General features: G+C 43.1%; 1 protein-coding gene across 4 annotated transcripts in view; it reads left to right on the forward strand.

The window, feature by feature from the left end:
- Positions 1 to 27,045, forward strand: part of VWA3B (von Willebrand factor A domain containing 3B) — a 108,876-nt gene that overhangs the window by 62,611 nt on the left and 19,220 nt on the right. For all 4 annotated transcript variants that reach the window (XM_043537604.1, XM_043537599.1, XM_027825804.3 and 1 more), the window contains 2 exons: positions 8,250 to 8,300; positions 9,014 to 9,233. In XM_043537604.1, the coding sequence (XP_043393539.1) occupies positions 8,250 to 8,300; positions 9,014 to 9,233 (271 nt within the window). The remainder of the gene's footprint in view (positions 1 to 8,249; positions 8,301 to 9,013; positions 9,234 to 27,045) is intronic.

Here is a 27,045-nt window from a genome sequence, read left to right on the forward strand (position 1 = left end):
ACCACCATTGTCTAAAAATGTATCCTGCCAGAGAAATGTTTTCTTCTTTTCAAAAGTGCAGCATTAAAAGTAAATGAGCAGTCAGGGACACCATAAATATTACACTGCACACATAATACATTATTCTTTTTAAGTAACAAAACTTCATTTTAATCTCAGCTATATTCTCAAAATGTTAAATATAAAACAAAACCCTTTCTGAAATAGAAACAACATACAAATATAGCCAAGGTAATAAACAACAGGTGCCTAACATTAAGCTCCTAGATCCATATTTAGGTGCCTAAATAATTGTCCTGAGTTTTGCTATTGACTGCTTGGCACTTTTGAAAATCAGACCACTTATTTAGGCTGACTATGGGTTTAGGAGCATAACTTTAGGCATTTGTGTTATAAGATATTGGCCCTTATTTTTATGGGGTTTTTTTCCCCCAGAAAAGTTGTGTTATGCTTATTGTTTTCAGGATCAGATAGGAAGTAAACATTGAAAGGATATTATAAATCTTAACTATTTCTTTCTTGGCTTTTAAGTTTGTGGTTTTTGAAAATTATGTGATGATTAGTAATCTTAGCAGGGTTTTATGGACAAAAATCTTTAATAAACTGTATGTCTAGTCAAATTTTATTCTAATAAAATGTACAGATTTAATGACTAATACATTTATAACAGCTGAGTCTTCCTTTCTTGACTAATTGCTGTGTTGGCTTCCCAAGTTTTAGGACTTGTCTACGCTACAGAGTTTTGCCAACAATAGGCAGCTTTTGTCGACAAAACAGTAGATGCTTGTACACTACGATGTGACTCTTGGCAGCAAAAATGCCCTGCTTTGGCAACACAATAAAACCACCCCGACAAGAGGCATAAGTCTTTTTGAGCAAAAGTTTTGTCGATAAAGTGCCAGTGTTGACACCACGCTTGATTTTATTGCTTTAATGGCCTCCAGGAGGTGTCCTACAATGTCCATCCTGACTGCTGTGGTAAGCAGTTTGAACTCCGCTGACCTGCAGCCAGGTAAACAACCATCTGCCCCTCCCCCTTTAAAGCCCCAGGAATTTTTGCAATTCCGTTTCCTGTTCGTTCGGCGTGGAGAGGTCTCATTGCATCTTATCAGGTGACCATGGCAGCAAACGTTCTCCCACTTGGACCACTGCGAAGCTGTTGGATCTGCTCAGTATTTAGGGAGAGGAGGCTGTCCTTCAGCTGTACTTCAGCTGTAGGAATTTTGATATCTATGGGTAGATTTCTGAGGCTTGTGTGAAAAGGGCTATGATCGGGACATGGTGCAATGCAGAGAGAAGATAAAGGAGCTGAGGCAGGTGTACCATAAGGCGAGGGAGGCAACATGTCACTCTGGTGCTGCACCCAAGACCTGCCGGTTCTATAAGGAGCTGGACGCTATCCTTGGCGGCGACTCTACCTCCACTGCCAAGAGCCCCATGAATACTTCGGCGGGCCTGGAGGCAGCAGAAAGAAGACCTAACCCAGAGGATGAAGTTATTGATGAAGAGGTGGAGTTAGACGATGATGAGGAGCTTCCGGCAGGGTCGCCTGGTGGGGCAGGCAGCCAGGAACTGTTTACCACTCCAGAGGTTTCTAGCCAGTCTAAGCAGTTGCTCTCCAGTGAGCAAGAAGCAGGAGAGGAGACGCCTGGTAAGTGGATGTCGTTTGTGTAGTGCAGAGGTGGGTTCAGGGTATAGAAATGCATAAGGCTTGCTGTGTTTCTGTGTGCTAGACATTTCCCTTGTAATATAGTGGAACAGGGTGTTGATGCACGCGGAGATCTCATGGGAATCCTCCAGAGAGATCTCTAGGAGGTACTCGGCAATCCTCTGCTAAAGGTTTCTTGGCAGAGCAGTTTTGTTCCTTCCCCCATTGTAGGAAACTTTCCTGCTCCATTCAGCAATCACTTGTGCAGGTACCAGAGTGGCACATGGGCGAGCAGCACAGGGACCAGGGTAGAATCCACAAGTGTGTAGTAGATGTGCCCTCGCTTCCCTGTTTACCCTGGTACCTCCTTTCCCACCATGCATATTGTGTGTGTGTGCATGCATGTTTGTTGTTTTTTCTGAAATAATCTTTATTTGTGTCCTACAAATTGAGATAGCAGGCACTATCAAGCCACACACAGGTAGTTTAATCATTTGCTTACTGGAATTTAAGGCCCAAATTTCGCAATTGCTTCCTCTGAAAACTAGATGTAATGTAACATTGCAGTATCAATCACAGTGATGTACATTATTGGTTTTCATTTTCAAAGTGTTGCCTCAAAGCCTCCCTGATTTGACTGGCCCCCCTACCTGGGCCCCTCTGATAACCCTGGTATCTGGCTGCTCAAAATCAGCAGCGAAGTGGTCTGCCTCAGCACTACACCCCTGAGCAAACCTTTCACCGTTAGCTACACAAATATTATGCAACATACAACACGGGGCAATGATCATTGGTATAATACCCTCACTGAAGTCTAACCTGCCATAAAGGCATTGCCAGCGCGCCTTTAGTCTGCCAAAGGCACATTCCACGGTCATCCGGCACCTACTCAGCCTGTTGTTGCACTGCTTCTTACTGCTATCCAGGTTTCCTGAGTGAGGTTTCATGAGCCGTGGTTGTAAGGAGTACGCTGGGTCTCCCAGGATCACTATGGGCATTTAAACATCCCCCACTGTAATCTTCTGGTCTGGAAAGAAAGTCCTCGCTTGCAGCTTTCTGTACAGGCCGGTGTTCCTGACGATGTGTGTGTCATGCACTTTCCTGGACCACTCTGCATTGATGTCAGTGAAACACCAATGGTCATCCACAAGCACCTTCAACACCATGGAGAAGTATCCCTTCCTATTGATGTACTCTGTCGCAATGTGGTCTGGTGCCAAAATCGGAATGTGTGTGCCATCTATCGCCCCTCCAGTTAGGGAAACCCATTTCTGCAAAGCCATCCACTATTTCACACGCATTTCCCAGAGTCACGGTCCTTCGTAGCAGGATGCAATTAATTGCCCTGCACACTTGCATTAACACAGCCCCAATGGTCGATTTTCCAACTCAAGTCTGATTCGCGACCCATCAGTAGCAGTCTGGAGTCGCAAGCTTCCACACTGCGATTGACACATGCTTCTCTACCGATAGGGCAGCTCTTATTCTGGTATCCTTGCGCCGCAGTGCTGGGGCGAGCGCCGCACACAGTTCCAAGAAGGTGGCTTTCTGCATCTGCGAGTTCCGTAGCCACTGCTCATCATCCCAGACCTGCATGACAATACAATCCCACCATTCAGTGCTTCTTTCCCAAGACCAAAAACAACAGTCCACCTTGTGCAGCTGTTCTGTGAATGTCAAAATAAATTTAAAGTTGCTCCTATCCATATCACATAGCACATCAGGCAACTAGGAGTCTTGTTCAGTTAGGAACTTCGTGGTTAACAACACTGCCCTCCACAATGTGTTAATGACAGTTATCAGAGCATAGGAGAGCAGTGCAGGATCAGTCCCTTCACTCGAAGATGCTGGGATGCACAGCAAACAAGGGCCGTTGAAAAATGCCACAAAAGATGAAGTGAGCTGTAGCTCACGAAAGCTTGTGCTCAAATAAATTGGTTAGTCTCTAAGGTGCCTTTTCTTTTTGCGAATACAGACTTACACGGCTGCTACTCTGAAAGAAAGCTGGAAGCCCATGGAATGCTGGGATGGAAAACAATGCATCATGGGACACTGAGCTTCTCCTGACAGCACAGCTACCGCCTCTCAGGGAGGTGGACTTATTAAGCTGACGGGAGAGCTCTCTTCCGTTGGTTTAAAGCGTCTTCACCAGACGCGCTACAGTGGCGCAGCTGCATCAGTGCAGCTGCATCGATGTAAATTTGTAGGGTAGACCTGCCCTGTCTTTCATGGTCTTAAAATAAAAACTGATTTGGAAACTGTTTAACTTGTATAATATTTATGGAAATCAATTAAGATATATTTGTTTTTATTTTGCACTCACTAGATTGAATGTTAATAGGTCTAGGGGGCCTGATCCAATGTTCATTGAAGTCAATGGGAATTTTGTCCTTGTTTTTAATGATGGAAAAACTATTTCCATCTTGTTCAGTACTGTGGAATGTTGTTGGAAAATAACCCTGGTTGACTTTAGTGGAGTTGTAAGGGGGAGAAAAATGTCTTCTGATAAAATATTATGTGTGTTTTACTGAAGAGCTAGAACACAGGACTGACTTTTAAAGTTCTATGCCTGGTCCCTATGAAACTTATTGACATGAGTGATCTTTACTGATGCTAGTCCCATTGACTGAAGTGAGTCAGGATTACTAGCATCAATAAGGGCTTGTAGGGCTGGGTCCAATGTTTTTACAAATATGTGTAAAAAATAAAACTGCTTGAAGGCATTAGTTGTTATGAGCATTAATTCTAATGAAAATTTCAAAATGAACGTTTTAGCTGTTTTTCCTTTAGAAGCGAGTGAAAAATTATTCAAAACCAAACATATTGTTTCTTCTGAGTTCATGAGACAAACTAACATGGCTACCACTCTGAAACCTGTGAACAAAACATTATGGTTGTTCTTTCAAAAGTTTACGGCTGAACACTGATTTAATATAGCTTTGAAACTTTACTATGCAGAAGAAAAATACTGCTTTCCTTTTTTTTTTTTTTTTTTTTTTTTTTTTTTTTAGTACTTTATGTTTAACACAGTATGGTACTCTATTTACTTTTTTTTGGGGGGGGAGGGGGTGTCTCTGCTGCCTGATTGCATACTTCCAGTTCCAAATGAGATGTGTGGTTGGTCACTTCATAACTCTGGTGTTCGTAACTCTGAGGTTGTACTGTATATGCCTTTCCATGGTGAACTCCATGGTGCAAAATTCCATAAGCAATTTTGTAGATCCTTTATGATGCGCTGGAGAGGTTTTAGTTGGGGGTTGTAGGTGATGGCTAGTAGCGTTCTGTTACTTTCTTTGTTGGGCCTGTCCTGTAGTAGGGGACAAGAGCTGAGGAAGTGTTGTTCTAAGTCAGCCATAAAAATGTTGGCATACTGTGGGGCCACGTGGATACCCCTAGCACCCCTACTCTTCTTGAGCTACATTGATGACCTCTTCATTGTCTGGACCCAGGGGAAGGAGGCCCTTGAGGAATTCCACCAAGATTTCAACAATTTCCGCCCCCACCATCAACCTCAGCCTGGACCAGTCCACACAAGAGATCCATTTCCTGGACACTACAGTGCAAATAAGTGATGGTCACATAAACACCACTCTATACCGGAAGCCTACTGACCGCTATACTTACCAACATGCCTCCAGCTTTCATCCAGACCACACCACACGATCCATTGTCTACAGCCAAGCTCTAAGATACAACCACATTTGCTCCAGTTCCTCAGTCAGAGACAAACACCTACAGGATCTCTAGCAAGCATTCTTAAAACTACAATACCCACATGTTGAAGTGAAGAAACAGATTGACAGAGCCAGAAGGGTACCCAGAAGTCACCTACTACAGGACAAGCCCAACAAAGAAAGTAGCAGAATGCCACTAGCTGTCACCTACAGCCCCCAACTAAAACCTCTCCAACGCATCATCAGGGATCTACAACCTATCCTGAAGGATGACCCCTCACTCTCAGAGACCTTGGGAGACAGGCCAGTCCTCAATTACAGACAGCCCCCCAACCTGAAGCAAATATTCACCAGCAACTGCACACAACATAATAAAAACACTAACCCAGGAACCAATCCTGCAACAAACCCTGGTGCCAACTCTGTCCGCATATCTATTCAAGGGACACCATCATAGGACCACATTAGCCACGCCATGAGGGGCTCGTTCACCTGCACATCTACCAATGTGATGTATGCCATCATGTGCCAGCAATGCCCCTCTGCCATGTACATTGGCCAAACCGGACAGTCTCTACGTAAAAGAACAAATGGATACAAATCAGACATCAAGAACTGTAACATTCAAAAACCAGTAGGAGAGCACTTAAATCTCCCTGGACACTCAATAACAGACTTAAAAGTGGCAATTCTTCAACAAAAAAACTTCAAAAACAGACTTCAATGAGAAACTGCAGAACTGGAATTAATTTGAAAACTGGACACCATCAAATTAGGCCTGAATAAAGACTAGGGGTGGCTGGGTCACTACAAAAAGTAATTTTCCCTCTGCTGATACTCACACCTTCTTGTCAACTGTTGGAAATGGTCGACGTCCACCTTGATTGCATTGGTCTTGTTAGCACTGCAAAAGAAATTTTCCCTCTCTTGATATTCACCCCTTCTTGTCAACTGTTGAGAATAGGCCACTTCCACCTTAATTGAATTGGCTTCATTAGCACTGACCCCTCACTTGGTAAGGCAACTCCCATCTTTTCATGTGCTGTGTATATATATACTGCTTACTGTATTTTTCACTGCATGCATCTGATGAAGTGGGTTTTAGCCTATGAAAGCTTATGCCCAAATAAATTTGTTAGTCTCTAAGGTGCCACAGGGACTCCTCGTTGCTTTGTTCAAAGTTACTAGAGTTACAAAGATTTCAGAGTTATGAACAATCTCCATTCCCGAGGTGTTCGTAACTCAGAGGTTCTACTGTATGTACCAATTTTTAGTAAAAGCAGTTTTCTAAACTCCCAAATTCTCAAACTATAAGTCCTTGAAACTAAGATTATAAAATAGAAACACTGGTATAATTAAACTATAGCGTTGCAGTTGCAAGGCTGCAATGAAGATTTTAACAGTTTCAGCAAATGTCATTGAGAATGGGGGTGGAGTATGTGTGAAAGGTGAAATCATTCCTTGCCTAGATGCCAAGTTTCGACCTGTAGTGGATGCAAGTGACAAATTATAACTCCACATTTCCATCTGAAACACCAATTTAACCATGTCTTTTTTGCTGTGAATACAGTATTACATTTCTGATAATTGAATCTGCAAGGTTTGCTAGGGTTCAGCTTACTGAATAGTCGCAAATTTGTTTTGATATCTATAAATTAGACAATATGTTAGTACATGCCAGTTTCAAGAATAGAAGAAACCATGACAATAACCTCACCATACATAGATTTACTATTAGCATAAAATTGAGAGGTAGGAAAGTGATGGCAATAATTTAATGTTCCCACAGAGAAATATACTTCAGCAAAGGAGAAAAAAGCTGCGATCTACAAAGCATGTGTGGTCTTGAATAGTTACAAACATTTGCAAATTAGCTAGTTATGAATGTGCAGCGTTTAGAAGTGTGAAATAGACAGCTGAGCATGCCAAGAATGCAGAATATGAATGTACTAGTAATTTACATTCTGAAGGAGCTGGTTCTTGTTTTCCTTGGCAGATGAACTGAATCAGTCGGAAACCCATGTTCAGAATCTAATTTGTATAGGCTGTTGGGGATTTTTTTAAGTGCAACAGTTAATTCACCAAGATTGGAAAAGGACACGTGTTTGGAAAGGTTTGAGTCGTCTCTGGAATGAACTGATGCCAGCTCAGACATTTGTAAACAATAATATAGCAGAGTTCACTTTTCTATGTGATGGCACCTAGGACCCCCCAGAGATTTGCTTCTGCATTGTGAAATAAAAGAGAGAGTTATGTGATGCCTTACTTGTTGGGATGTTGACATTTAGGGATAAAATTGGCTAGTAGAAACTTGTAATCTATGTCTTTAAAAAAAAGAAAGAAAGAAAGACAAATCATCTGCAACAAAGGAAAAAAACCTGTAGTGTTTTTAAAATGACAGCACTTGAGTGCTTTTGGGTAGGCAGTTCTGTTTTCACCACAGAAGCTTTCCTTAATGGGCAGAGTGGAATGAAGTAGAAATTTAAATGGTGTGATTGCATTTGATTTTTAAGTGGGGAAAAAAAATCATTAACATTGCTTCTCAAGTGCCTTCTTGCTGAAGCTGTTAACTTGTCGGGGGCAGCTGTTGGCTGACATTAAATCAGCACTATTGCTTAGTTTAGATTACTGGGTGCTGGACAGAACTCTCCACTGAAATTCCTGCAGGAAACAGTAGTGATTGCCACTAATTTCTCAGTGACCCTGAAATAATCATGTTGCTACCAGATGGAAGATGCTGTTTTCTTATATCCTTTTGCAGATGATAAATTCATAGTGGAATGATAAGAACACTGTTTGTGCTTTCAGAATACAAATCATGGTAGATATCTTTTAGAACTGTGTGTTCTGGTTTATTCGTTGATATTATGATAATCAGACACACACTGACCGCATTCCCTCAGGAATTGTTTTCTTTTATTTAATAGGCGCCTAAATCTAATTATTTGGAGAGCACTATCTCAAGAGGAAAGAGACAAGTAAGTTTTCACCTTCTTCCTGTCTCAATAATTTAATTTTTGAAACATTTATTAATGGAATGGGAGCTACAGTGCTCAGCACCTTTTGAGAATCAGGTCATAAATATTTTACACACTTTTTTGGCTGCTCTTGTCATGGCCAGTTTATTTTATTTTCAAGTATTTTCTGTCTACACCTTACTGGTAAATAATTTTATGTGTGACACAGGGTAACATGTAAGCCTCAGGTTTTGGTTTGCCACCCACTGAGTTACAAAGTGAGAGGATTCCTTTCCCCCCTTGCTGTTCACTTTTGTAAAAGAGAATAGGCACTTCCCCTTAACAGTGTTACTCTATGCTCAGTGTGAGTGGCAGGGGTTTGGGAGGGCTGGGACATCATCTTCTTTGGCATCAGCATAAACCCTTCTCTACTTAGCCAGTGAGTAGCAGTCCAAGGATTGGTTTGTGAGGGAATAAGCTATACTGATTATGAGTACCTTTACACTGGTATGACTGCACCTACAATGGGGTTTGTAGCACTTCAATCAGATCGGGTTTGAAACGGATATAGTTAGAATGGTACAAAAATTGTATGTAGAACAGCACTAAGAGCAGTGAAGTTAGCACCTATTTACTTCACAGGGGCAGTGTGCTCCTTAATTACCTAACATTTGTAAAATGAAAATGAAAAACATTACAACGTATAATTGTAAACGGTTGTAATTTTTCTAAAGGTTTGAGCAGGAGGAGCCAGTCTCGTACATGGAACACAAAGAAGCTTTGCTACAGGCCTTAGAAAATCTGGGTTGGCCTGTTTCTTATGATGATGTGACACTTTTGGAAGATGAGATTCTGGCAGGGTTAACATACATCCAACAAGCCTCTGATCTTCAGGAAGCTGCCAAAAAGGAAATTCAGAGAACCTCTGTATCGCACATCAACCACAGTAAAATGGTAGGTTGTACTAGCAGGGCAATCAAACGTTTTCTTTCAAATATTCTTCAGTGTGTGCTCCTAGGATAATTTCACCTGTCACTTAGCTACGTGATAGGTTGGCACTAACCATAACTCTGTACAAACTGGGGAAGAACATGCAGACTGAGTTGCTAATCATGCTTCTAAAAAGAGATGAAGCTGTAGTGATCTCCTGCTATTTTGTAGAAAAGTTTGTTTCCCTATTGTAACTAGATCAGTAAGGGGTTGTGTCACCGCCTGCCCTGCAACTCCGGGATCTTAAATGCTATGCTGCTTTGGCTCACAGTCCAGACACCAACAGCCAACAGACAAGCATACAGGCCACACCCTGGCTTCCACTGCCCAATTACTTTTTGCAGAGTGACCCCAATCCCTCCCCAGTCCCGAATTTTCCCCAAACTGTCTGCCCTGTAGTGCCCAACCCTCTTGCTGAACATTCACAGAAGTTAAGTTTGCTGCTCCTTAAAGAGACAGTACCCAGCAGTTTACTAGCTTAACTTGGGTTAAGGTGATCACTCTATTTGAATCAAAGCACTAAATTGGTTTATAGTAAAAGTAAAAAAGTTTATTAACCAAAAAGGTTTAAGTGATACCAAGTATAAGAAATAAAGTTAGAAAGGATTACACGCTACAAACTTGAAAATACACTTTTAAGACTAAAACCTGATATAACAAACTAGTCTCTCTTGTTCAAAGAAGTGTTTCTCATCAAGTCTCTTTTCCAGCATGGCTGACCAGGCATTCTGGCCAGGACCTTTCACAGAGCTCAGAATGCTTGTTTCCGTTGTCTCTTCAGGTGAAGGATAACTTAGGGTTTTTCTTCCTCTCTCTTTATATTCCATTAAATCTTTGAAATGTATACTTTGAAGGATATCCCCAGATAAAGTTCCTTTGCCCTGCTGGGTGTAGATGGTAGGCTGGGTGTAGACTCCATGCTGGTTCCTTCCCCACGGTGATTTTGACAAAGCAAATGATCTCTTCCTGCAACCTCCAATACAATAGAGTAGTCTGTTGAATTTGTCCACACCTGGTTTGAGGTGTTGGCCTCTTTCCTTTGTCTAGAGCCGGCGTGGGCAAACTTTTTGGCCCGAGGGCCACATCGGGGTATGGAAATTGTATGGTGGCCCATGAATGCTCACGAAATTGGGGGTAGGGGTGCAGGAGGGGGTGCGGGCTCCGGCTGGGGGTGCGGGCTCTGGGGTGGGGCCAGAAATGGAGAGTTCAGGGTGTGTGAGGGGGCTCTGGGTTGGGATGCAGGGGGGGGGGGGGTAAGGGCTCTGGGGTGGGGCTGGGGATGAGGAGTTTGGGGTGTAGGAGGCTGCTCTGGGCTGGGACCTAGGGGTTCAGAGGGCAGGAGGGGTATCAGGGCTGGGGTCGTGGGGAGGGGCTCAGGGGTGCAGGCTCCAGGCGTGCTTACCGCAAATGGCTTCCAGGAGCCGTGTGGTGCGGTCCCCAACCCTGCTCCCTGGCTGCAGCTCTCCAGCGGGAGCTTGAGGGCCGGCTTAAAACAGCCTGTGGGACGGATCTGGCCTGCGGGCCATAGTTTGCCCACTCCTGGTCTAGAGAAAACCCATTTGTCAACTCCACCGACACGCTTGATCTAAACACATTTTAGTCACGTATTTTCAGCACACCTGTAAAGTTCTTTGTGGGTTAAACATACATATATCACATGAAAATTTTAATGATCATTGAGTTATTAGTTTTCCAGTGATATATTACATGCTACCTTTTGGGTAAATATAATAACTGTGTGCCATCTGGCATTGGGGAGCTCTTAGAGTCACATCTATACATGCAAATATATGCAAACACACATACCTCTTGTTTCTTTTAATTAACAAAAGGTAGATTTGTTTCCTCTGAAAAAGAATCCTTAAATGTAATCATTTAGGGTGAAATTCATGTCCCTGCATCATACTAAGCCTGAGTAGTTAGATTTTGTGCAAGGAACTCCATAGGGGTTGGACTGGATAGACTCCACCACCAGCCCAATCTGTTGGCTATCTGCCACCGTTATTCCAATCTATGAGGCTGCAATAGTGGCCATTGCACCTCCACATTTCCATTCGGGGTGCTTTTGGGCCATGTAAGTGCAGCAAATTTGAGCCCTTCTCTGGGTATGTTTACACTGCATTGTAAACCCAGTGCTGTGGGATCTGGGCTTGTGGACTTGGTGTTTCCAAGCCCATGCTGGAGAATCCACACTGCACTGTAAATCTGGGCTTACAGTTGCTGGACCTGGGTCTCACAGCCACGCTAACACGTCCATTCTGCACTACACAGTCCTTCTGGCTCAGGCCTGCACCTTGCACTGCGTCCACATTGTAAAATGAAAGGGATTGGACCTGAGTCTCAGAGTGATTTAGGCCCTGACCCATCTCCCTAGCAGGGTTGTAGGACCTGGTCCTGAGTGCTTGCTGACCTGAGTGAGACTGCTTTGTAAGTAAATGGAAGCAGGGCTTCGGCTTAAACCTGAGTCAGAGCCTAGGCTTAGTATTCAGTGTAAACATATCCTCTTTGTCCCCTGGCAGTTTCTCTGCCTGTGATCCTCCTAAACACAAGGCTAATAGAGAGCTTAAGTGGTTAAGTGGGCTTTGTGCAGGCCCTCCAGTCTTTGGGGGAGTTTCATTATTGCATACTAATGAGATTCCTGTAGGACATTTCTATATCTGTATGTACATATAACATATTCTTTACATGTTTTTTCGGTAAGCTAAAACTTCCATTGCTTTGTAGATTGTTGCCATTGCAATAACTTTATGGTCACCACTTCTCTATTCCAGCTCTTTAGAGGGCAGTTTGTAGAAGGCAAGTTCTGGGCTTGCAACTATTCTGAAGAGTTGAGTGTGTGTGGGGGGCATGTTTTTGGTGTGGTATGCAGGTGAAATACTAGCTGGCAAACTTGGTATATCACTTCCTTGTAAGTACCTGTGGGTGGCTGCAGCTCCAGTATAGAATACAAGTATCCGAACTTGTGCTGTAGGAAGAGTCCAACCTTAAGGTTCATGATTTTACTCTTTCACTATCCCAACCCATGCTGAGGCACAGCACCAGCCCTCACAAAAGAGGCACAGTGTCAAGCCTTCAGCTCTCCAACAGTTTTACAGTGGTAGAGGGAAGTAGATTTGGACTCCAAATCAATACTTCCTCCCTTTACAAATTAATCAGCCCCAAATGCAGGTCACATACATACAAAAGTTTACCATAAATCAATGAACATTTATTTCTCAGAAACAGCAATTATGAGTAACTTGCCAACAGATTCCACTTTGGTTTGACAATATTATTAACAGATAATATTTGCCACTTAACAGTATCCCTAAAAAAGAATGCTGAAATTGAGATAACAAAAGTACAAAACTACCTATGGGTCAGAGTTAAGGACGTAGTGGCATGTTACATTTCTTTAGGCTTAACAAGAACAGTTTGTTTATTTGTTTGAGTGTAATATTTACGATATGCTTACATATTCTCTTTCTTGTTTTTGTTTTGTAAGTTATGTGATAGGTAAATACATTTTTGGCCTTAGTCTTAAATATTCGTTGTTGGGGGGTTTTGTTTGTTTCTTTGTTTTGTTTTTGGAATATGGAAATTTTTTTTAGTATTTTCTTACAAAATGTCTTGAAGTAAATATGTGCATGTGTGTGTGTCTGTGTGTATGGTGGGTTTTCTTTTTGTTTTTTGTTTTGTTTTAATTTAGAATTTCTTTACAAATATAAATATTTTTTAATTTTTATAAAAATGCATAAACAGCTTTTTAAAATAATTGTCAAGGCTAAACTGATTATCATTCTGAGTACTTCTTGGAAAAGAATTTTCCTTCTCTAATTAAGATTTTTAAACGGATTACAATTTTAATTGATCTAATGCTTTAGATTCAAAATAACTTGTGTGGTGAAATATTTATTGATCCAAGACAGCTACTTAATTTAGCAACAATTACATAGTATGAAATCTAAGGATAAACTTAAGAATGTGGCTGAACATCGAGAGACACTAGTGATCACAATTTTTAGAATGGCTACAGAAAACATTTTCCTAAGTTTTTCTCATTTTCATAGTAACTACAGTGCAAGGGCTTGGTGCTGCAAGGTGCTTAGTCCCAGATTGGAAATTAGGAACCTAAATACCTTTGAAGATCTGGTCCTTAGTGTTTTCACTTCCCTTTGGATTCAGTGCTCAACACCTCACAGTATCAGTATAAATCAGTATAATTCTACTGCTGCATAGTTTGGTTTCTAACATAACCAATATATGGTTCACATTAGTATTCTGTTAATAAAAAGCAGCACTATTTCCTGTGCTGGAGAGCTGATAGTTTTCAGATATGCAAATCCGGACAGTTGGGTTGTACAGTTTCACCCAGCAGCACATCAAGAATCTCATCTAGAATCTTAGGAACAGGTATTGCCCAATCTCTCTCTGTCTCTAGCAGATAAAACAGTTCAGCTTTTCACCTCCAAAAGTTTTCTGAATGCAGTTATGAGGGAGATTTTCAAAGATATGAAGGTAGTTAAGCACCTATTTCCTATTGAAAGTCCATGGGAGTTGGACACCTAACTGCAATTTGTGGCTTCAAAAATCAAATTGCTTTTAGCAAGTGGAGGATGACAAGGAAGAAGAAATTTGTATTTGTTGGGTTTGTCGTGGCTCCCACTTCCAAAGAAAATGGTGATTTTTTTTTTTTTACTTTATTTTCCTGTCCAAAGATATAAGGAATAGCTGATGAGGCAAATTCTGCCCTTGGATGTGCACATGTGGTTCTCTTTGATTTCAGTGGGAGCCATGTTGGTGTATCCACAGGTACAGTATGACTTCTTTAAATACTCCTTTTTAAATAAAAAACTCAGAGATTGACTTTAGCCTCACTGGTTGTGATGTTTCTGCTCTCTTTGACAATCACAATGCCTGTTGAAAGTGGCAGGTGAAAGATATTGAGATGAATGACAATCTTGATTGCCTGACAGAGAATGCTCAGTGTGTCAAATGCTGTTTGAAACTTGACAGCTCAAAGATTCGATGTGTTGCCAGTGCTGTGAGCAACCCATTCAGAAAGAAACATAAAGTGCACTGAAATATCTCTAAATGACTCAGTCCTCTACAAAGGTTCATGCTTACCTCAGATTTCAACTTCAAAAGGATCCTTGTGCAGTGCATTTGAACACAATTAAAGGTATAACAACAAGGTGCACGACATGTCAGCCTCAGAGTAGAATTTTGCTCTCTCCCAGTAGGAACATAAATATACTTACTACCATTAGTGCCAGCATGAATACAAAAAAGTCCTCAAAGAGCAATAATTTGTCCTTAATGAGAGGTTGTAATTGGGATTCTCAAGCCGCATCTTCTTACAGTGTGCTTCTGTGTTCGTAGCTTTTGACAGTCCAAGAGCATTTACTTACTTACCTTTTCAGTGTATTGAAATTCATTTATCAAAAACTCTTCATGTTTTTCTTAAAACCACACACATAAAAACATAACTAAATTTGATAGAATTTTGATTAAAAGAAAATGCCCCAAGCCGAAGAAGAAAGACAGATCAATCTACCTTTTTGGGCAAGAGCCTGAAGGTGAAATTCACTCATGTGCAGAGGGCCCACAAAAGGCCCTGTACACCACTTAAACTCTTAACACAGAACTTCAGTGGAGCTTAAGTAATGAATAGGACATTGGATGTGCCTTATGCATTGGGGTACATTTTATCCTAAATTAATAGATAGACCTTGTAATGTGCCTGCATGGAGCTGTTGCTGGCATGCAGGATGGCATGGGTACCTCTAGCCCTTCCCCAGGACCTAGTAGAGATGGTAGAAACCCTGGTTCTGGCCTCCGGGCGTGTGTTGAGTCTGGTGCCAATGAGAGAGTTGCCGGTGCTGACTCTTTCCACTTTGGTGGCATACCAGGCAGCGACAGACCTCCTTTGCCTTTCAGTCCCAATCTCTCCCTTGGCCCACGAATTTGCCCAGGCTGCGTCAACTATAGCCCCTTTGACTGATTGAGCCATGGAACTCTCGGGTCTGTTGGCACTGCACCCCATTGTTTTCTTCCACAGATTGTGGAAGTGGGATTGGTACTGGGATCAGTACAGGGGACTTTGGTACCAGGAATCTCCTCGGCATGACTGCAGTTGGCACCACAAATGCTTCTTGTGGCAGCTTTCACTGCCCTTGACATTGGTACCATCAGACACTCTGGTACCGCTGGTCACTTCAGGACTGATATCTTTTCCAACACCAGCATACTTTGCACCAATGGTACTGCTTCCATCAGCAATGCCGTTTCCGACCTCATTCTGGGCGACGGACAAGTCAGACTGCCTACTTGCTGCCTCTGGTCTCGCTCTGCCCTTGTCTCCAGGATCCAAAGTCTTCTCTGCATCTGAGTCAGTGTCATCCTCCTGCTCTCTATAGCTTGACCAGCGTCAAGGGCCATTGATGGACCATTATGGGTACCAGGATTGGTGCACATCTCATGATTGCAACAGAGGTCCCTGGCCTGGTGCCTCCTGGCTGCCAATGCCTAACCTGTATCGTGGAGGTCTCACTCAAAGGCAAGATCACCAGCCAAGTCTGTGATAGTGACAGTCCATTTGCTGCAGGCCCAGGCACCTGTGGTCCTTCTCCCTGCAGAGCCTCCAGAGTCATCCTGCCTGGGTCTGTCAGCCATGGAACAGGATCTGGCTTCGAATCAGTTAAGGGCCTCGTCTTCATCCCCGAACAATGCTGTGCTTGACTGGCTTATCCTCCCCTTTCTTACTGGAGGATTTTAAGGTGTATCTAGACTTTTTGTGGCATGTAGCTGCTTCCCTTGGAACCAAAGCAGAGTTCTTGCAAGAGAACACCCACAAATTTATGGATATTTTAGAGCCATCTACTGCCCCTGGGAGAGTCACCCTCCCTATAAAATATGCACGCCTTGAACTGGCTAAAGCCCTCAGGAGCATGGCAGCTTCAGTACTGCCTGTAGCTAAGAACTTGGAAAAGTGCTCTTTCATTCCCATGTAGGGATTTGCGGGGTTTTACTTCCATCCATCCCCAAATTCCCTAGTCATAACTGTGGTGAGTAACTGAGGCAGGGCAGGTTTAATTCCACCCCCAAGGATAGGGACTTCAAATGATTGGACCCCAGGGACGGGAAGGTTTATATCTCCTCTTCCTTACAGATGTGAATTGCTAACTAGCAAGTCTTGATGTCCATGTATAACTTTAACTGGACAGCTGTGTCAAGGTTTGCAGACTAGCTGACCAAGGCCTCACGGGAGGAATTTTGAGTGTTTGTTACTGAGGGCTGCTTGGTGGCTACAGTGTCCTTAAAGTCCACACTCAATGTCACAGACACGGTGATGACTTCTGTGGTCACTACTAGAAGGGGTTCCTGGCTGCAGAATACAGGTATTGCTTCTGATGTCCAGCAAGCCATTGAGGATTTGCCCTTCAACGGCCACACACTGTTCTCCGACAAAAATGATGAGACACTGCACCCCTTCAAGGACCCAAGGGCTACCCTTGGAGGTGTACACGCTGCCAGTGGAGAGGCGCCACTCTGCTGTCTAACAGCATCAGCAGTACGCGCAGCACATATTTGGCCAGCCTTTCCCTCCTCTGACGCAACGAGACTACCCCAGAAAGAGGGACAGGTCCCACAGGAGAAAGCAGTTGGGCTCAGGGTTCGGCCAGCCTACGTTCCCTCCTGCAACGCCTTCCAAGCGCCCGTTTGACTCCTTGGTCCAGAGCACTGTTCCAGGCATTGCACCTCACTCGTCATCCCCCACTTTGGGGACAGGCTGGCCTGCTTTCACAATGCTTGGGGCTCAATCACTACTGACAACTGGGTCCTAAGCACCATCAGATCAGGTTATGCCATCCAGTTCCTCTCCAGGCCTCCTTCTTACCGTCCCTCCCTGTCCCTCTTCAGGGACCCCTCTCACGAGACACTGCTTCTTGAACAGGTCTGCTCTTTTCTGGCTTTGGGAATAGTGGAGAAGGTTCTGCAGGAACATTAGGGTCACAGTTTCTACTCCTGGTACTTCCTGGTACCCAGATCCAAGGGAGGGATAAGACCCATCCTCAACCTTTGCGACCTCAACAAATATATTGGGTACATGAGGTTCCAAATGGTCACTCTATACACTGTCCTCCCCACGTTGTCTCAGAATAATTGGTTTGCTGCTGTGGACCTACAGGAAGCCTACTTTCATGTGGCAATTTTACTGAGCCACAGAAAGTTACTGTCATGGCTGAATGCCAGTGTCAGTACACAGAGGCTTTCATTCAGCCTCTCTTCTGCCTCTGGGGTTTTTACCAAATGCATGTTTCGGAAATTTACTAAAGTTGAAAGTACTGAAGTGTGGTAAACGTTGATTTTTTTTTAAGCACACCTATACTGTTGGTGTATGTTGACGCATCAAGGGGAAATTGATAAAGATACCTGACTTTTGTACATAGCTAGGCAATTGTTAGCCAATGAGACTAATTCAGTTTCCATAGCAGACTCAGGTTTAAAATCAGACTGAGGGGGATAAAGGAAATCTGATGACTTTAGGTGAAGTCAGAATAGACTCTCACTATAACCTTCCCGGTAACTTTCCTTCTACAAGGAAGGATATAGACTGGTTGACAATTGATGAAACTCTTGCTGTCAAGAGATAGTTTCTTGATTATGGGTCGAATGGTCTCTCTCATTTAAAGGATGCAATAACTATATACTTTGAGACATTGTGATGCAGGGGTAGAACCAAATGAACATTGAAGTGTAAGACTTTAAAACGTGTTTAAGGAGTAAGACATCTACAAGTTTCAGAATCGGATAAGCTTTAGTTCAGTCTTGTTTAGTTCTGCTTTTCTTGTATTTACTTTGATTCCCCCCCTCTATTTTCTGTATTTAAATAAGCCTTCTTTTGTTTATGCAAATTGGAATTGTGGACTGCTGCGTGTTCTCAGAGGAAGGAAATCCATTTCTGCTCTCAGAAGAGGCAGATGGGAGTCTGAGGTACCAGACTGAGTGCTCTAGCAAGGGCATTGGCACTAATCGGTGGTGGTGGAAGAGGGGTATGCCAGAGAGATTTGGAGAAGCCACTAGCTATGAGTATAGAAACAGCCTAAAGACCAAGGGTAGTGTTGCATGCCAGGGATGTTGACACAATATGATTCACTTTAAATGGTTGTAGGCTGGAATGAATCTAAAGCTGTTGTGTATTCTTTTTTTTTTATGTTCAGCAGTACATTCAATTAGCAGTATCTTTGCATACACCCCTGAAAACAGGGTCTGGTTTGTTGACAGTGGAGACTAAGGATAAAATTTGAAGTTAAAAATGCTCTAGTGCAGTAATGCACAAACTTTTCCAGTCATGCCCCCCTTTATCATTCACGGAACTTGTCCCTCCCTTACTTTTGTGCTGCTTCAGGTGGTGACGCTGCTTTCAGAGCTGGGCAGCTGGAGAGCGATAGCTACTGGCTGGGGTGTTCATGTTGTTTGCGGGGCAGGAGGACTATTTTTTTTAATCCTGCTCCCATCCCGCCCCGCAATACCCATTCTATTTTTATCCTGCCTCTGCTATCATGGCAGCGGGTCCTGTGGGACCCAGGTTTTTTGCACCCCTTGAGTACCTCTTGTGCGTCCCCCAGTTTGTGCACCACTGCTCTAGTGCAATAGTCTTGAGAGGCATCATGCTATGTTGTCAACATTTTTTTGTTTATACCTCAAGTTCCTCAAAGCTTTATTTGTACTCATAAACTCGCAGAGCTTTGCTAAGACAACTTGCAGCATTATGAGCCAGATTGTCCACTCATGTAAAATTACACAATTTTATTGACCTCAGTGAAGCTATGCTGATTTACACCATCTTAAAATCTGGCCCTATGATTTTAACCTTAATGGTAAGCTGTCAGTAAGACAAAGAAATATCTCATGAGAATATACAAAGTTACAGCTTTCTGAAATGTCATTGAACATACAAATACAGTGTACATACCAGCTTTAGATTCACTGCAGTGTAACAGACATCTTCACTGAATCATAACATACCTCCTGTATGTAAAACTCTAGAGATACAGGAGCTCTGTGAATGGGCATAGGATGATTGCCACTTGGGAGCAGAAACTGAATGCTTGTGCAGCTATAAGAAAAATTCTCACTGGGAGTCTGCTGAGAATCACTTCACTGGTCTCTATGACCTTCTAAAATAAGCAGCATATATATGCTTTTAGTATCTTGATCAATCATAATCAGCATATGCTGGCATGTTTTGGGGAAGATTTGGATTGACAGCCAGTATAAACTATTTGCCAAGCCACACTGGGTAGTTCTACACAGAGGTAAGAGAGTCCAAGCCCCACCAGCCTGAGTAATCTGACCCAAGCCAGTTGCAGGTTTTTTATCCCTATGAAGATGAACCCATTATGACATTGTTCTTTTATAATGTGGATAATTTGTAATGGCTGTATTGTTCATGTTCTTAAATTTGCATGGATTAATTAAGCATTCTCTTAGAGTGAGCAAAGAGCTTTTGACTCTGACTACCCACACAAACCCCTCTTCCTAGTGCGTACCTCCAAGGGGGGACAGGGCTGGGTCTGTGCCTTCCTCCTCCCACAGGTCCCCTGTGGTGACAGCTCCCATTCCATGCCTTCTTTCCTTCTTGACTCCAGGCCTGACTCTCCTGCTCCATATTCCCTCTCCACTCCCAGCTCACTGGATCCCTGATTTCCCCATCTCCCCAACTTGCCCAGCCTTCTACCTGCCCCCATCTCTTCCTTGCCACCAATCCCCTTTGCTGTCTCTCTCTCTAGCGTATTGTTGGAGCCTGCTGCTGGGCTCAGCACTTCACATGCAGATGCCAGGCTCCGATGCCCCAATCTGGAGAAACCCCTTCATTCCCAGTGGGAAGTGAGAGGAGCTGCCCAGTGCACTGGCCAGCTGCTTGGTGGAGATCAGCTCAAGCCTGCCACATCCCATTCCAACCAGCCCTCCTCCAGCAGTGGGCTGGGGAGAGAGATGGGAAAGGGGGTTGAGGATCGGGGAGCTGGCGGTGAAAGAGGGGTCAGGAATTGAGGGAGCCAGGGAGAGGGGGTCGTGGATCTAGTGAGTTGGGAGTAGAGTGGGGTGGGTATGTATGTTGAGGACTGGGGGACCTACAACACAGACAAAAGGTAGAGAATGAGCGCTGTCACCCCTGGGGACTTGGGGCATGAGAGTTGCAAAGATCCAGACCTGCCACTTTTAGGAGCTCTGCACTGGGGAGAGAGGTCTGTGGGGTGGGGTCAGAGTGGAAGTGGGGACAAATGGGGGCAAGGGCAGGCTCCCACAAGCCCCCTGGCGCAGATTAACAGTTAGTTGGCTTTGTTCTAATCCCAGTGCAAAGAGGACTACACAAAGTGAACTAATGAATTAATATTGCGTGGCAGGAGGGTCCACAAGGTTGCTGAAATTACCAATCTTCTACCATGACTGTGCTGTGAATTATACCTAATCTTACTATGACAAAATCACATTCCCTGCTGACAGCTTAGTCTATGAGAATGGTGCATCTGAAACAGGCAAAGCCCATTAGGTGAAATTCACAGTGCAGGGGGTTCTTATAAGGCTCTATTGGTATATCCACACAGGAATAAAAGCCCTGCAGCCTGGCCATGTCTGGCCCAGGTCAGATGACTCAGATTTGCAGAGCTTAGGCTGCAGGACTAGAAATTGCTGTGTAGACATTTGAGATCAGGCTGGAGCCCGAGGTCTGGGACCCTCCACCCTCGCAGGATTTCAGATCTTGGGTTCCAGCTCAAGCCTGAATGTCTGCACCATGATATTTCATCCCTGGAGCCCAAGCCCTACAATCCTGAGTCAGCTGACCTGGGCGAGTCACAGGTTTTTTATCCCTGTGTAGACATACTCTATGAACCATTTAGGTTCTTTAACATAGGTTTCAGTAGAGCATTATGCAGGCCTCACAGTAGAGTACTTGAGAGATTTCCTGGAGAGATCAAGAATGTTTTTTAGAAGTGCTTTAATATTTTTCCTATGAAAGATGTTTCTATGCTCATTGCTGAGGTGAGAACCGCTGTTTTAAAATTCAAAATGAGAACTTTTTAAAATGCAAACAATTTCTCCTAAGTGAGTTATCTACTTTTTCCTGTAAAATCCACATCAGGTTCAAAAAGTGCTTTACTGTTTGATGGAGCTGCTGACACATTGGAAGATCAGCAGCAGACTTCTAAATTTTAATAGATCCTCAAATTCTTTAGGCTGAGCTGTACTGTTAATATTCGATTAAATTCAACTGTAAATGAATAGGAAATCCTGATTGAGAGCTTTTAGGCACAACAAGAATAAATGCTTAAAAAAAAAGAGGAGAAATCATCTTCAAGTTCATACTTTATTTTTCTGCTTTTTCATTGCTTTATTTTTATGAGTGAGGGAAGTTTATGTTTTAAATGAAACATTGATATAATGTGATTGGGCTGGATGCAGGAGTCACTGGAAGAGGTCCTGTTGCCTGAGTTATACAGGAGGTCAGGCTTGATGATCATAATGGTCCCTTCTGGTTTTAGTAATCTATATGATGAAGTAATCTGGTTCCAACCAATGTGGGTGTTGTGAGGGTACCTGCACAGCTGTGAATTATCGGCATTTTCATAGTTGAAATGTCTTTTCCTTGTAAAGTATTTCAGGTAGTAGCACACTCTTCCTGATGCATAGTGAATGTATGAATAATGCCATTTTCTTGGTTAAAACTACAGGTTTACATTAACAAATAGCCCTCTGTTCAGAGATATATGGAACATAAGCCTCCTTCTCCCATTGAAGTCAGTGGGAGTTATGCCTTTGACTTCAGTAGGAGCAGCAGCTGGCCTATTATCACTATTCTGTGGAGATTAGAAAATACAGTACAAGGTAATCCCCATATGTTTCATGTTGAGTTGTTGGCTTTTTTCACAGTATAACTTTAAGATACAAAGAGCTCTTTGTATTAATTATGTTTAAATTGAATTGGCTATATATAATAACATAGCTTAATAAGTTAAGCCAATAACTTAATGAAAGAATGGTGCAGTATGAATCTCAAAGCTATTTCAGAGAGCAGTTTTTCCATAATTCAGAATTAATTTGGTAAAATGTATTGTGTCCTCATTTGTCTCTCGCTCTTCATTTTTGCCTTGGATGATAATCCTGGCATAGGAGAGATTTATGATTTGTAAAATAGCTATCAAAATTGTTATAATTTTTTAATGGACTGCCCAGAAGTAGGCTAGAGCTTTTTCTTGAAACAAGTTGTTATGGCCTCACTCATTGGGGGCACATCAACTCAAGGCACTGAGACTCTATAATGTGATAGATTATTGTGTTTTATAGAACATTTCTATGCTGTATGAGCTCCCAAAATCCTGTTCCACCATACATAACGCTTAGCTTAAAAACTGAGCTGGCCTTGATGGGGGCAGTTTCTTCTTTGGGTATTCTGAAGGCCTGGTTAGGAGTGTGGATGTGATGTCCTCAGGATGTTACAAAAGAACTGTTAATGGCAATAGCACTGTCAGCAGTATGCAAATGTGTAGCGGCAATAAGCTGCAATAATACATGCCTCACTTCATATTTTCACATTTGTGTTAAGTGTTTGGGAGGTTAGGAACAAGAAGTTTCTACCTTACCTCTTTTGCCTTAGTGCTCATGATGAAGTGACACTTGGGTTTGAACAGATATTTATATCTCAGAAGACATAAGCTTGGCTTTAAGGAAGAAGGAATATATATTACTCTAATAGGAGGATCACAATCCGTTTCCTACAAATGTTGTTTTGAGAATGTAACATAGTTATCAGACTCTTGGATCTTGTTTTAAAAAACTTTTCAGATCTTCAAAAACAGACTTAGATTTATGTATTTTATTTTTATCTGGAAATATTAAACTGATAACGTAGCTGTTTGGCTTATTATTTCATCTCCTTCCACATGAATGCATAGTTGACCAGTAGCAGAAACATGTTCATGTTTCATTTGCTCATTCTGAGTAATGTTTCTGCTGTTTTGAAGTATCAGTGTACGTTGCTAACCATGGTATGATTAACATTGTGCAATCACTTATCCTGAGTCAACCTGCTTTAGGGGCCTAATGAGAGCACCATCTTCAGTAATTGCTAATCTGCAACTGAAAAGCTTTACGAGTGAGCGGCAGAAATGCAGATGTAATCAGAATTCCATTTATGCAATGCAAAGAAGTATAAAGCCTCTAGTCTTTAAACTGTTCAAAGGGTTGCTGTTTTTTTCCTAATTGTGACTTCAGTCCACTAAATGGATGTAAATAATTTTAACTGCCAGTTGAAATATATGATGGTAACTATCAACAGTTCTTAAATAGCTTGTGTAGTACAGAATGAAAATTGCCATAGTAGGAAGTACTGTGAATGATGGACAATCAAAACATTCTTTAAAGTCTGTTCAGCAAATAGACAAATAGTCTGATGCTTTCTTGCTAAAATTTAAAATAAAAACCTTTATTTTTAAGCGTGGCTAAGTACCTTGACAGCTACTTAAAAGTAGTAAAAAGAAAAGGAGTACTTGTGGCACCTTAGAGACTAACCAATTTATTTGAGCATGAGCTTTCGTGAGCTACAGCTCACTTCATCGGATGTAGTAGTAATCCTTTTTGAATGTCCTTGGTACAGCAGCTTTCTGTGTAAGCCTGCAACTGAATTAATGGTGTGGGTTATCCTCACTCTATGCTTTGACCTTCTGTTGGTGTTGTATTCATGCTGCTGCTGTGTTGGTATCTGTGAAAGTATGCCTTATTTAAAGGGGATGAATTAGACGTCTGCATAGAACTATAGGAATATTGAAAACCTCTAGCTATGTCGGCTGTAGGTCATTTGGGGAAATGAGCAGACACATTTTATTACTTTAGTTTACAAGGCAAAAATGAATAAACCGTCCGAAAGAAGATTACAGAGTACGAGCTCTATTGCAAGTTAGGTGAATTGTAGGGCTGGTGGCCATTTTTTGGGCCAAATGCATTGAAAAGAAAGTTGATCCATTTAAATTTATCTTGGTTACATGGTGTAACGATTTGGGGGAATCTGTCTATGTACAATTTACTAAGTCTGTTTGAGATGATGAACCCCCTGTATGCGCCACGGGTGGGACTTGGGCAGTCAGACCTAGTGGTTGGAGCAGGAGTTAGGGTTGGGAGTCAAGTCAGGGTCAGAGCCAAAATCAGGAGTCAGGAGTTGAGCTGGTAGTGAGAGCTGAAATTGGGTCAGAGCTAAAGTCAGAGTTGAAGGCTATATGCTAGAGCCAAGGGTTGGAGCCAGAGTTGGAGACCAGGCGCAGGGATCATGAACGAGGCAGGAACCAGCAGCAGGTGAGATCACATAGTGGAGGCAGGGTCTGTAGCAGCAGCAAGCCAGGGTCCACCTTGTTGTACAGACAACTTCCTGTGTCTTTCTGGTTTAATTAGTGTACCCAGCCCAATCAGGGACTCCGGAGCGCCACTAATCGTGTCCTTGTGGGCGGTACCTTTACTGGAGCGTAAGGCCTTAAGGTTCCCAATTCTCCAGTTACCAGTAGAGCTGTTGGATGGTGTTTGCGGATGCTGCAGTGGCCTTTGAGCCCATGGGCCTGGTTCAGGACCAGCAAATCCTTACAGTATGCTTACACCATTATGTTTATTTGTAGTGTGCTCTTGCCTTACACTATGTGTGCTAAGGAGACAGGGAAATGGCCATTTCATGGCTGTCTATGAATAGGTTAATTGTTAAAGAGTATTGGCACCTGAATAAATTTAAAACACACAAGTAACTGCATCCTAGATTAAAAAAAAGTTTTTTCCAACTTCTCTGTGTGTGGTTGGTCGGGAGCGGGGAGGTGCTGAGATTTGAGAGAATGGAATTTTTCCAGAATTTTTCCAGGAGGAAGAAACTATATAAAAACTAGCATATAAAAACTCAGAGGGACTCAGAGAGGCAAAGGAAACTTGGGAGCAGGAGAGGGGAACAAAGAGACATACTTTCTGGAGGAGATAAAGAGCAGACTCCATGTTCAAGAGGAGAAGCCATGAGGAGAGGGGTGCAGAAGAGGAGACTTGGAATCTTGGAAGGACACTGACCCAAATCCTGAAGAAGACTTGAGTGGTGAAAAAGCAGACAGAGAATGGCATATAGGTATTTAGTGAGGGGGCGTGGCCTCCCTCCAGGCGTGAGAGGGAGGAACTAACACCCCTCCCAGTGCACGGAGCCTGGCCAGCCACACTGCCCCATTGGAAGCAGAGGGGCAGGACAGGAAGTATAACAGGCAACTCCTGCAGCTCAGTTTGGCTGGAGCTGGCGAAGGAGATAGATTCCTCCTACCCGCGGGGGACCTCTGCAGCACTGAGGACCTGAAGGGACTGCCAGAGCTGCCAAGGACACCAAAGAGCTGCTGGGACTGCTGCTAACTGGGTACCCCGGGGAGACACAGGACACCCACGAAGTGAAGGTATCCAATGAGAGGATCATAGGAACTAGCCCAGTGCTGTGGCCAGAATACTGGTCGATGTGTTGCGGTGGGATCCCTGCCAACCCAGTGATGGAGCCCTCTGCCACTGTTAGGGCCCTGGGCTGAGACCCAATGGAGTAGGGTGGGCCTGGGTCTCCCTACTCCCTGCTGCCAGCTGCACCACCGGGGTGGCAGACTCCTCACCTTAGGCCAAGAGGCCTGCATTGTCAGCTGTCTGCCTGAGTTAGGACATCAGGCGAAAGATTTTTTGGTGCTCCGCCTCCCTGAGGGCCTGAGCCCCTAGACTGGTTGGTGTTAGGCCCTGCCTAGAGGGCTAGGGCCTCTGAGGCTGTTAATTCTCCTTTTAGCCAGTCTTTGCAGAGACGCAACAGCAAGGGGGCATGGCCTCCCTCCGGCCCTGATGGGGAGGGATGGACATGACCTTCTACAATGTGTTTTATCATTTTGTCTAGATCTATTTATTTCTAGTGATGTCTAAAGTAAAGACTGATTGGTTTTTGGAACTTTCTGCAAAGTCTATTATGTACTTCAACTATTGCATGTCCCTGGAGAGAGAAACTGTGAAGCAGAGAGCCCACTAGGTTGAAGCTCTGGGAAAAGGTTGTGTTTAAGCTACTGGGGAGTTTGGAGGAGCCAACACAAGTCTCAGGGCCCAGGCAGTTGGACAGCAGAGTCTCAGCTCTCGCAAGGGGCTGCTAGACAGAGAATATGCACCCTCAATGTGTGCCTGGAAACCCAGAGACAGTGCCCTGTTAGTCTCCTCAAACTCAAGAAGCGTAAAGCACATGGGTTCAGCATGTTGGTGAGTGTCTAGAAGGTGGCACTAACACATGAAACATGGAAAACAAGGTTTCAGAGTAGCAGCCGTGTTAGTCTGTATCTGCAAAAAGAAAAGGAGGACTTGTGGGCACCTTAGAGACTAACAAATTTATTTGAGCATAAGCTTTTGTGAGCTACAGCTCACTTCATCGGATGCATTCCGATGAAGTGAGCTGTAGCTCACGAAAGCTTATGCTCAAATAAATTTGTTAGTCTCTAGGGTGCCACAAGTCCTCCTTTTCTTTTTATGGAAAACAAAGTGTTAGCACAGGTGCTAGCTCATCAATACAGCAAACATATTTTAGTTAGTGGTAAAAATCTTGCTCTCATCTAATGTTATGCATGCAAGAATGAATATGAAAAAACAACACAAGCATTGTAGAGACAAAATTAGAAAGGCCAAGGCACAAAACAGGATCAAACTAACAAGAGATATAAAGGGTAATAAGAAAACATTTTGCAAATACCTTAGAAGCAAGAGGAAGACCACGGAC

The sequence above is a fragment of the Chelonia mydas genome, chromosome 1, assembly GCF_015237465.2.
Source record: "Chelonia mydas isolate rCheMyd1 chromosome 1, rCheMyd1.pri.v2, whole genome shotgun sequence".
In the NCBI taxonomy this organism is placed as follows: domain Eukaryota; kingdom Metazoa; phylum Chordata; order Testudines; family Cheloniidae; genus Chelonia; species Chelonia mydas.